The sequence below is a fragment of the Solanum pennellii genome, chromosome 2, assembly GCF_001406875.1.
Source record: "Solanum pennellii chromosome 2, SPENNV200".
NCBI classification, from domain to species: Eukaryota; Viridiplantae; Streptophyta; class Magnoliopsida; order Solanales; family Solanaceae; genus Solanum; species Solanum pennellii.
In genome coordinates this window covers 47125898-47138771 of record NC_028638.1, presented here as the reverse complement: position 1 = coordinate 47138771, position 12874 = coordinate 47125898, and the positions used below count along the sequence as shown (strand labels likewise).

Below are 12874 nucleotides of genomic sequence, written 5' to 3'. Positions count from 1 at the left end.
TTTTTTAGAGAATCTCCATAATGGGTTTTTATTAATTGTCAAATTTTATTCATTTTTATATTACATTTTCATAATTGTTTGAATTTAATGTGTTTAAATTAGGATAATTGAACAGCGTCATCTTATTTTATGAATTTTAGAATTATCTATGAAATTATAATTCTAATGAAATTATACTGAAAGTATTTAATAATATTAAATTAAATGAAAACGAAAACTTTTTCTTGATGGGGAAAGTTGAAATTATTTTATTTTAATACAAGAGTGGAGTAAACCGGGTAGCAGCCAAACCGGACCGGAAAAACTTTGTAAAGCGGTTCTTATTCGACTCGGTCGGTTCTAATTACTAGCATAGTTTGGGTTGAAGAAAAACTAGCGAGTGCGGCGGGCATGGCGTCGGCGAATCAGAACAAAGCTTTAACGAATACTCGTTTCTCCGACCTCGAACCGCGGCTTGCTGAGCCAGTTTTGGAAGCCCTAACCAACTCCGGCTTCGAGTTCTGTACTCCTGTTCAGGCCGCCACCATACCCTTACTCTGCAGCTACAAGGATGTCACCGTTGACGCCGCCACTGGCTCTGGTAAAACCCTAGCCTTCGTTTTACCTGTGGTTGAGATCATCCGTCGCTCCTCTTCTAATCCCAAACCTCACAAGGTAATAAGGTTCCTTCTTCTGCTTTACGAGACCTGTTTAGGCTTTTACTTATGTAAAGTATGCAAGCATTTGTTCCGGCACTAGTGTTTAGATTTGTTAGGTAGGAAAATTTGGGGCTTTGCTGTAACATATTGATTACATACAGAGAACCCCGGAGCTAAATTTGATTTAGCTTATAATGAATATAGTATTCCCAATTTGAGGTATGTGAGCTTAATATGATCAAGACGCTTGAGAACTAGTATTTTAAGTATTAACCGGCCTGTCATGAATGATTTTGATATAAGCTAGAAACAGATGCAGTTGCGCTCATTTTTACCAAGTCAAGTTTCATAGTAGTTCTAGAGGACATTCAAATTTGACTGTAGAATGGTTACTTATACAAATACATATGCTTGTGGGAAACAATGGCACTGTCATCCACTTCACTTGTTTTGGAAGTGGACTCTGCTGATTGACTTTGTAAAAAATGAGTCACTTGGTTATTGGTATTTTTGAAGACATTGATTTTGCTGGTTAATATTGTCAAGTTGGATCATTTAAGGTGTTTCTGGTTTGGAATATTTCCAACTTAAGGGATCTTCGGTGTACCAGTTTGAACTTGATTCAGCAGTAGTTGCCAGTTGGGAGTTACTATAAGATTATAAAGACCGGAGGTTGCTCTCTGGTGCTTCGATTGTTGTCTGGTTATTGTTTGCCAGTGTTGCTGTCAACCCTAGAAATAGTTACAATAGATAAATAAAGCCGTGGCCGTACATTACAAACAAAAGGCACTGACTCATCTGTGCCGCACATGTTATACTCTGTAAAATTGGATCTTCCATGCTTAAGGCATTGTGTTCTATCCAAATAGACCCATTTGACAACCAATAAAGATCCTTGTGATATACTTCCCTTTCTGTTTTTTTCCTTTATTTCTACTTTGTCCTCTTTTTGTGTTTAGCTGTCTCTTTGATGCCCTTGCAGGTAATGGGTATAATTATATCACCAACCAGGGAGTTGTCGTCACAAATATTTCATGTTGCTCAGCCATTCATTTCCACATTAGCAAATGTTAGGCCTATGCTTCTTGTTGGAGGATTAGAAGTAAAGGCCGATATCAAAAAGATAGAGGAGGAAGGAGCAAATTTGTTGATTGGGACACCTGGGAGGCTATATGACATAATGGAGCGCCTGGATATACTGGACTTTCGGGATCTTGAGGTGCTACTTTATGCCTCCTTCAGTGGAAAACATAGAACTTTGTGCTCAAGTGCTATAGTGATTCTAAGCTGTTAATTATTTGTTTACTATTAAAGAAAGTTAACTTGGTAATTTAGGAGTATCAAATTCTTCTGCTCGGGTGCTGCAGTATCTCTTTAGCTGCTAACCATTTGTTTACTCTTAAAGATTAAGTTTGCTTGGGATTAAGAGTGTCAAATCTTTTACTTGATAGATGATAATCTATGTTTTGCATATGATACTTTAAAAAGGAAAAATGAAGTTGCCATAAGCCCTGTGTTTAAACCATTTAGCTGCATATAAAGCTTTCCATTTGTGCACTGATGTAATGCTAACTAAGTTCAGCCTTACCCCAAAAGGAGTTAAGTTTTACCTCCTAGATCATATGTTCATACTCAAGGCTGACTTTCATGATTGCCTATAATCACATTCTGACTTAAGTGGTCTCTGATTTCCTACATTTTAAAAGAAAAATTAATCTCTGATTTCCTACATGTTCTTACCGCAGTCAATTGGCTGTCAATAAATAGAACAATGGGCGTTGAGTTCGCCCCCTTTCCTCAACCTTCTTTTGTCCATGTGTGTTCAGGATTTGGTAGTGATATATGAAATACTACATCTCAATTAGGCACTCAGAAAAAACCATATCATTTGCAGATCCTGATATTAGACGAGGCTGATAGGCTATTAGGCATGGGATTCGAGAAGCAGCTAAATTCAATCATTTCTCGTTTACCTAAGCTTCGTAGAACGGGTCTCTTCTCTGCTACTCAAACTGAAGCAGTTGAAGAACTATCAAAGGCAGGATTGAGAAATCCTGTCAGGGTTGAAGTTCGGGCAGAAGCAAAACAGTTGAGCGGATCTGCGTCTGGGAATTCGACCTCGTCAAAAACACCTTCTGGCCTTCATATTGAGGTATGCTCCCACTGTTTCACAGTGTTTGTTTGTTCCTAAAGAATTTATTTATATCAAGGAATAGGTTACCATATTCTAATGTCTCTTCAATTTGGCAGTATCTGGAATGTGAAGCGGACAAGAAATCATCGCAGCTTGTACACCTCATAACAAAGAACAAGTCAAAAAAAATTATAGTGTGAGCTTACTATCCTGGAATCTTGAATTGTATATCATATATTTTTACATACCTGCATAGATGGTAGGAGATCACGTTGGTGTTTAGTACTTGATATTTTTTACTCCTGCAGTTATTTCATGACTTGTGCTTGTGTTGATTATTGGGGAACTGTTCTTCCACGTCTCTCTTGTCTGAAAAGTTTTTCATTAATCTCTCTTCATGGAAGGATGAAGCAGGTACATTTATTGACGTCTTAATAATAAAGGTCTATTATTTTATGAAATTGTTAATTAAGGCCTATTATTTAAAGAAGGTTCTATAGCAGCTCAGGAAATTAACTCTCTTATAATTTTTGTAGAGTGCAAGGGAGAAAGCACTAGCATCATTTACATCTCTTTCCAGTGGTGTTCTTTTATGCACAGATGTAGCAGCTCGTGGACTTGATATTGCAGGTGTTGATTATATAATACAGGTACTTTCTTATTGGACATAATAATTTTGGCTATGTTTATCACTCCTTCACCATCTTGAACTTAAAGAACTGAGAATGTGTGCCGCAGAATTAATAATTTCCGATGGTAGTCAAGTTAGTATTACATATTGTTTACTGTTGCCTTCCCCTATAGAATAATAACATGATATCATTATAAGAAAAAGTTACCTGGTTTATATAACACTACAGTATTTAAAGAATAGTTCACACAGACTGCATTTTGTATAGTAATGATCTAGTTGGCATTTGTTTTCGAGAAGTGTTGAAAAATCATTTCGACAAACTTCTTCAATTTTCTGAAAATTTGATTCGGTCAAACACCAAAGAAAAGCTTTTCAGTTTTTGCAAAATCTAAAAATAATTCAGGAAATATTTTCATTTTTTTTTTAAAACAAATAAATGCTTAAGTCTTTTGTGTACACCCAGCTAGCCACACCAAAGGCACTAAATCCTTCATGAACAGGTATCAGATGGAAGTTTGTGGTAGGAATATGAACCACTGCTCTCCTAAAGAAATATAGTTCTATAGTCAGTCATGCATGTAATTGTGAGCATGATAATAAGCAGCTGGAACTTATATGGATGTATTATTCTTTAATTCTGTTTATTGTGCAGTATGACCTTCCTCAGGATGATAAAATGTTCATACACAGAGTAGGCCGAACAGCTAGGCTGGGCCGACAAGGTAGTGCTGTTGTTTTTCTATTACCAAAGGTCAGGTCTTGCACTTCTAGTGTATCAAACTTTTTGAAGGTTGTTTGGATATAGTCTCTATCAGGGTTACTCCAAACTTACTTATTAACTATGATATATCTTGGTCTTTTTAGGAGGAAGCATATGTGGAGTTCTTGCGTATAAAAGACGTTTTTTTAGAAGAGGGAGAATGTGCCTCTGATGCTCTTGATATTATAGATGAAGTAAGAATTACATTATGCCATGTTTCTCTTTCCCCTTGCTTTGTAGTGCGAATGCTTTTATTCCTCTAGTTTTAATTCCTTCTTTTTTTAATTGAGAAAAGGGCAAGTATTATAAATGCAACACGAATTGCGCTTAACTATTTACAAAAAGATCCAACTTCACATCATATCAGCATGGATTCAAGTGTGTGTAACAGAGATTCTGCATCATTAATTAAACCCTCTTTACACACCAAAAAGGAAACAAAAGTATACAGTTCTTTGCTTTTATATTCTGTATAGAACTAGCTGTTTCTTCAAAGCATCTTGCATTTCTCTCTTTCCAAACAGTCCACCTATATAGTAGCTGGGATAGTTCTCTGCCATTTGTGTTGTTCTTTTGACAAGTCCCTTCTATACTAGCTTCTTGTCCAATCAATTGTATCTTCAGGCATTGTCCATTGCAATCCCAGCATATTCATAAATAATTCCAAAGTTGCGAAACAATGGGACAGTACAAAAATAAATTGGTTGATGGTTTCTGAATTCTTTCCACAAAGATGGCACCTGTTACAGAGTTGAGAACCTCTTTTCTGAAGGTTGTCTGAGCATGCTTTTCTTGTAACTTGTGACACAAAACAAGTCACTTTCCATGTTGACTTTGATCTTCATATGTTCCTCCAAGGCCATGATCCTCATCAATTTAAAAAAATTGTAACTAGATATAACATAATGGGATCCAGAATTGTGTACCTCCCCCCCCCCCTCCCCCCCAAGAAAAAATCTTGTCCTCGGTGTTCAGAAAGGTTGAAGAGGCTGCAGTTGACTAATGAATTCTGTCTGTTACTGATGTTCCTTTTTTCTAGATACGGTCAGCAGCAAAGAAAGATCGTGATGTAATGGAGAAAGGACTCAGAGCCTTTGTATCATACATCCGTGCATATAAAGAGCACCACTGCTCTTACATCTTAAGGTAAGTTAAGGCCATGGTGCAATACAAAAATTACAGTAGTTGCATTCCACGTCTTCAGGTTAGTCTTCTATTTACAGGTGGAAGGAGCTTGAGATTGGGAAGCTGGGCATGGGATATGGTCTTCTGCAGCTTCCTTCTGTGCCTGATGTGAAACATCATTCTCTTTCTACAAAGGGATTCACTGCTGTTGAAGATATCAACCTGGACAACATCAAGTTTAAGTAAGTTTATTCACGTAAGATTGGTCAATAAATGTTAGATCTGTTGTGGGGTCTTGGCCTTTGATACTTAGCTGTTACTTTTTTCCATTCAGGGACAAGTCCAGAGAGAAGCAAAGAAAGAAAAATTTACAAGTGAAAAAAGCTGCAATGGCACAACAACAAGAACAGAAGACCCAGAGACTTAAAAAAGAACCAAATTCTACAGCAAGTGCCTCGAGAAAGAGAACTGCGAAACAAAGACGTGCTACACAGTTGGTTGAAGATGAAGATGAGATCACAAGGGAGTACCGGTTATTGAAAAAGCTAAAAAAGGGAGCTATCGATGAGAATGAGTTTGCAAAATTGACTGGCACAGAAGACTTGCTTTCTGACATATGATTTAAACATCAAGGCACAAATTCTGCTGGTCTAATGCATTCATATGTGGTGGTGATTGCAGATGTTACACTAGTTAGTAGTCAACCAAGCAAAGAAAGATAAGTATATGTCTGGTCACTCAGAAACTGAAGTTCATCAAGCATCCACCACCTTACATTGGATTGCAGATCCATGGATGGGCAGCCAAATTTTGTACTACTTTTGTCGTGTGTAATTCATATATCATGATACACTTAATTTTATCAATTACTTAGCTGAATGATAAATGTTTTATTTTTATGTATTGTTCGTAGGTAAGAGTAACATACGAGATTAATCAAATTCTTTTTTGTTTCCCTGCTAAGTAGTATCTCTCCTTTCGTTTCGAAATAAAGACCTTTTTTTCTACTTAATCTTTATTTTTTTTTAATTTCATGTCAGATCAGAATATTCACGGAGAAAGTATTATTGGTGTGATTTTTCATAAAAAGTTTCATTTTTCCTCAGATTTGAATCATTTGATTAATCTTGCATTACATTCATACTTTTAAAGCTTGTGTACAGACAAAAAACTTGACGCACATCTCAATGACAAATCAAACTATTAACGGTGGATATTTTTTAAAATTTCACCTTTTTCGTAAAAGAGAAGTGGTATTGGTTGGAAATTAAGTTCCAAAACACTACATAATGGGCGCCAAAATCACCAGCTATGTACAAAATACAAAACACACCAAGCTCAAGATCCTAGCCTGTGGAAGGACAATAATACCCTCCAACACTCTCTAAATTTACCAAAACGGGGTTCTCTCTTCAGTACTCCATCTCTACCGGCGATTGGAGAAAATAGAAGATAAAGAGTGAGCTAATCCCAAAACTATGGTAACCTTCACTTGCCCTCTTTTCGGAATCGGTCTTCCATATTCCTCACTTCGTAACATGTTTCCTCCATTCATCATCATCATCTCTTTTCTTACTCCGGCCATCTTTAAATTTCTACAGCGAGCTTTAATTACTGTAAATGAACTCCGGCGATGGATCTGTTCGCCGGCGGTTACCCTGGTGAGTTTGGTTGTTGCTTCGGTGGTAGGTATGTACTACTCTGCTTTTGCTTTGATTGTTGGTGTGGGTATAGTGAAATGATCCGTGATATATATAGTCCAGCAGTTGGGGTAATAGCCTCTGCTTTTGGTGAAAATTACAAACTATGCCATTGCTTTTTTTATTATGTTTTTTAAGTGTGACATATAATTTGTTCTTTTTTTTTCTTTGTCGTTTACTTTAATTTAATTTAAGTAAAAAAACAAAATATAACAGATTTAAGTTAAATTATGTCTTAAAAAACGATAATGATTCGAACTAATTAAATATTTTATTAATCGCAAATTGATAAGTGGTGGGCACAGGCCAGTTAAGCGTATAAGATATGTCTGGTCGAACCAAAAGATAGGATATCTAAAATTAATTTTTTAATTGTCAAGTTGTATGAAGAAACACGTGGGAATTAATATATATGATTGACACCAAATCCATTTATTTAATTGACGTTTGATGAGTGAATTAAATTTGAATTCGCGTCAAAAAAGTTTCATATTATGATAATTAAATTCAATATTTCTAAATATATTTTAGGGAAAATGCACAAGTACTCCCTCAACATATTCCCGAAATTCCAGAGACACACTTATATTATACTAAGGTCCTATTACATTCTTGAACTTACTTTATAAGTAATTTTCTACCCCTTTTCTGCCTACGTGGCACTAGCTTGAAAGAAAAAGTCAACCAGCATTGGGCCCACAAGATAGTGCCACGTAGGCCGAAAAAGGTAGAAAATTATTAATAAAATAAATTTAGGAGAGTAATAGTACCTTAGTATAGTATAAGTGTGTCTCTAATATTTGGAACATAGATTGAGAAATTACTTGTGCATTATCCCTATATTTTAATATAAAAAATATGTCAAGTCAATATAATTTCAGTAGTGTACAGAGATAGTAGCTAATTAAAAATCTAAATCATTAAAATAAAAAAGGAAAAGCTGGGATTCGGTGGCTTTTTATCATAATCTAATTGAAAACTATTGACTCGTGCATTGCATTAAGACTTGTTTTTTCGTTTAATTAGTGACATTAATTAATATGCTTTGCCGAATAATGGAAATATTAATTTTTAATAATAATAAAATGTTCCTTTAGGTTCTCTATTATCCTTTGGTCATTAAATAATTGAATCGAAGATGACATGGCAATTAATTTACAAATCTATTTTCCCAACTATCTTGGTTATTTAAGTTTCACTTATTAATTGACTCGAATTTATATAGTCTTTTTAATTTTTTATGACAATAGAAAATCGCAATTGCTATTCGTTGGATGTGTATAGATAAAATTTTAACTCTTATAAATAGCTTGCAAATCACATAAAAAAGATAATTTATAAAAAATAATTAAGCTTAATGTAATGAGCTCAATTTAAAAAGATAAAAAATTTTATTTTCGCTGACGAGAAATTTCGATTTTAGGGTTGTTAGTGAATAAATTTGAATTTATAGTTGTTGTAATTTTGAGCGGTTAGTGATACAACTTGCATGAATTTGGTTCCACACGTATATATATATTTTCAGTGGAGTTCGAAAAGATGCATTCACACCTAAGTTATTTGTAGTTTTTTAATGTTTGTTTTTATGTGAGAAAATATTTTATCTACATCGAGTATTTGTATTAAATTAATTAAATTTAATTATTATATTATTTAATAAAGTAAAACATATATTAGATGATTAAAGTTAAGTAAAACGAATTATAAATAGCGTTTATATATCAATTTTGCATATCTATAATTCTTTTTCTTATTAGGGGGGAAGTTCATAGCCGAATTAGTTTGGATTTTTTAAAATATCAAAATAAATTATTTACATAGAATTGTTAAATTTATTATCCAACATTAATAGAATTCACAATTTTTTTTTGAGTTTTCTTGGGTTTATACGGTAAAGTATTCATACACATATATAATTAATTTATGTTTTAAATATGTTTTTAGTCTCATAAAAATATAACTAAGATGCTTTTTTAGGAAATAACAAAAAAATATTGAGATAGTGATTAAACTAAAATAATCAACAAACGATAATAATGAAATTGCATAAATAAATATTAGAAATTAATAAGTCATAATGAAAATGAATCATAATTTAAACTATTAAATTATGCTAAAATAAGACTATTAACAAGTCACAATGAGAACGATCATAATTAAAAAGTACCAAATCATGTTAAAATAAGACTTATAAATATTAATTACATGATTAGATTAAAAAATTATGTTATATATTTAAAATTATCTAAATCATTGTAAAACTAAGAAAACAAATATTCAAATTATTGTCAGTCTTAGTGTTGAATTATTATTTGTATTTTTTTTGTTAGCATTGATTTGATTTTAATTGAATTTTTTTAAAGTTACTGATATCTATGGACCAGAATATTTATTTGACCATTTAAAAACTAAAGTCTCTAAAATTCAAAATATTTTAAAAAATTAAAATTATGGAAACTTATAATTATATGCTAAGTCAAGATGAACTTCAAATCATCTATATTTTAACAAAAAAGATTTATAAGAAATGTTAAATTGTGATATTAAAATTTGACAAGCCATAACAAAGATTTATTGAGTGTCAGTACTATTTTTTTCTTCTATTTTCCTATATAATTCTTTAGGAGACAAGTTGACCAGAAAATATTCCATTTCATAGAAAATTCCAAAAACATGTTCTGTTACAAAGAAAAAAATTTAAAAAAGATCAAGCTTCTTCTTTTTTTCCTTTTCGTGTCAAAATTGAAAAGGAAAATGATTTGAAAAATAATTCTATTTGGTCGAAATTATTATTACGATATCAAATTTTATAGAGAATCTTTTATCTCTATGCTTTTTAATAGTGTATTTTAAAAGAATATATGTGCTCACGTGAATACGTTACTATTTATGATGTCGTCATATTTATAATGTCCACATACACACATATATTTTAAAAATATACTATTAAATAGTACATGAATAAATGTCTTTTTACAAAGTTCGATATTATTACAATAATTTCAATCAAAATTCAAATATATTTCAAACTTTTTCTCCAAAAAAGACTAATAAGGTTTGACATCTAAGAATTTCTAATTTTATTGCAATCTCATTACAACTTTGTACTTTTTTTAACATAAAAAAATAAATCAATCTTGACTAAAATAAGTTATAAGAAAGGCAGACAAGATTCAATCATGTTCATTTTGGTTGTTTAAGAGATACAATGAATTAAGACTTAAAGTTTGAAATCATTTTATTTCAAAAGGAAAAAATAGTTTTATTATTGGATGAAGCTTCTATGAAAATGACTTTTTTCCTTTTTATTTATTTGTTTTAGAATCTATAGCTTAGTGGAATTAGATTGTAATCTAATTACTTTATTATTCTTTGTCCAAATTTAGTGGATCAAATTATCATAAGAGGCTGCAAAGATTGTTAATTAGTTCTTTTATTTCTTGTTTTATGGTTCATTGATTTTGGATTAATTTATGATGACAAAGTATCAAATTTGACACGACACACACCTTCGCATTAGGTGAAATATTTTAGAGTTCGGAGCTTAAAGGGTATAAAATATTAACAAAAATTTTAAAACGGTATATAAAATTTTATTTTAATCAAAACGGAAGAATCGCTGGAGCAACAACAATTTACTCCACTGGAAAAAACAAAATCGCTGCTACTGCAGCGATTTTGCAAAATGTGATTTTTTTTAAAAAAAAAATTCAAATCGCTACCTAGGCAGCGATTTTCAATTTTATTTTAAATTTTTTTTTTGAAAATCGCTGCCTAGGCAGCGATTTCCATTTTTAAAAAAATTTTTAAAGAAAATCGCTGCCTAGGCAGTGATTTTCAATTTTTTTAAAAAAAAAACGCTGCATTTTCAATTTTTTTTAATAAGTCGCTGCCAATTTTCAAACAATTAATTTTTTTTTTAAAAAATGCAATCTTTGCCTAGGCAGCGATTTTCTAAAAAAAAAATTTTTTTTTTAAAAATTGAAAATCGCTGCCAAGGTAGTGATTTGAATTTTTTAAAAAAACAAATCACATTTTGCAAAATTGCTGCAGTAGCAGTGATTCTGCTTTTTCCGGTGGAGTAAATCGCTGTTGTTCCAGCGATTTTGCCGTTTTGGTTAATATAAAATTTTATATCATTTTGAAATTTTTGTTAATATTTTATACCCTTTAGACTCCGAACTCAAATATTTTACATACTCCTTTTGTCCACTTTCAATTATCATGTTTTTAATTTTTTATAAGAACTCTGAGTAACATTTTATGATGTATGTTATCATCATATTAATATATTGCAAAAAAAAATTAAAATTTATAGTACTTTCATATAATTTTTGAATATCTAAACTTTTTTGTTCAAAATATCAATTTATGTAATCTCATTAACTCTGAAAATTAGTGAAATTGACTTTTTAAAAACGTAATATAACAATTGAAAATGAATGAAAAAACTATACATTTATTCCATCCGCTCACCTTTGTAATTTATATATATACTATGAGAATAATCATTTGCTTGTATTTATCTATTTTAGTATATATGGGAAAGACAATCTTTTATTTTATTTTATCGTATTCTTAACTAAAGATTATACAATAGTAAGTAATATACGTATCATAATAAATAGTTAAGGGGCGTAGAATTTAGGTGCGTGTTTAAATATGCCATATAAAGTCATGATTTCAAATTATTTTGACTATGCAATTTGAGATCCCAATTATGACTTCAAATTATTTTTGAGTATGCAATCTGAAAAAATATGATTTGAATTTTTAAATCTTGATTTCATTTTTTAAAATGTGAAATTTGATGTATAGATTTATATTTTGAAAAAAAAAACATAAAAGACCTATCAATTCATATTTTATAAAAAATATCATGGTTAGTGTGAAGATATTATCCTTATTATATAATGGATTTTATTAAAATATAATTAATTTTACTATTTTTAATTAGTGAATCTTTGTAAAGTAGTACATTTTTTTGTCAAGTAATATTTGTCCACTGTTAATTTTAGATATTCCACAAAAAATTATGAATAAAAGTAATAATTTTAATATAATAGATGTAACGTTTAAAAATATAATGAAAAAATAAATATAATTAAAAACGATAAATTAGCCATTAATTTCGTAAAATAGGAAAAATATTATTGAACATCTCAATAAACTAATGAGGAAGTATTTATCAAAATCGCCAGCTATTTACAAAATACAAAACACACCAAGCTCAAAATCCTAGCCTGTTAAAGGACATTAATACCCTCCAACACTCTCTAAATTTACCAAAACTGGATGTTCTCTCTCTTCACTAACTCCATAGCTACCGGCGATTGGAGAAAATAGAAGACAGAGAGTGAGCTAAACCCAAAACTATGGTAACCTTCACTTGCCCTCTTTTTGGAATCGGTCTTCCATATTCCTCTCTTCTTGACATATTTACTCCATTGATCATCTCTTTTCTTACTCCGGCCATTTTTGAAAATCTCCGATGTGATTTAATTGCTTTAATTTTGGACTCCGGCGATTTGGCTGCTGTTAACTGATTTGTTTGCTTTGATTTGCTTATCGAGTGAGAAGAAATGGTACCGTGCCTATGTATATATAGCCACTATTTTGATAATCACCCTGATTTTTTATGAAATTTACGTATTAAGCCATTATTAGTTTTACATTTATTATTTATTGGAGTCGTAATAAAGTACTCCCTCCGTCTCATTTTTATGTAGCATCATTTCTTTTTTTGTCAGTCCCAAAAGAAATGTCATGGTAAGTATTTAAAGATATAATTTCTCTATTATACTTATTGGTCCCATTTAATATTCTAATATATTTATGAGTAGAGAGAAAACTGAATTGCTTTTTTGAAAGACAATTTGATAA

The 12874-nt window shown here is 31.4% G+C and overlaps 1 protein-coding gene across 1 annotated transcript; it reads left to right on the top strand.

Moving 5' to 3' along the window:
- The first annotated feature begins 281 nt into the window (after positions 1-281).
- On the top strand, positions 282-6254 carry LOC107011404 (DEAD-box ATP-dependent RNA helicase 18). The gene is made up of 11 exons (XM_015210898.2): positions 282-654; positions 1621-1857; positions 2533-2790; positions 2889-2968; positions 3081-3186; positions 3309-3422; positions 4059-4157; positions 4271-4360; positions 5206-5312; positions 5390-5533; positions 5626-6254. Exons 1-11 carry the CDS (start codon positions 391-393, stop codon positions 5909-5911), a joined length of 1785 nt encoding a protein of 594 aa, XP_015066384.1. The 5' UTR covers positions 282-390; the 3' UTR covers positions 5912-6254.
- The last annotated feature ends 6620 nt before the right edge of the window (positions 6255-12874 follow it).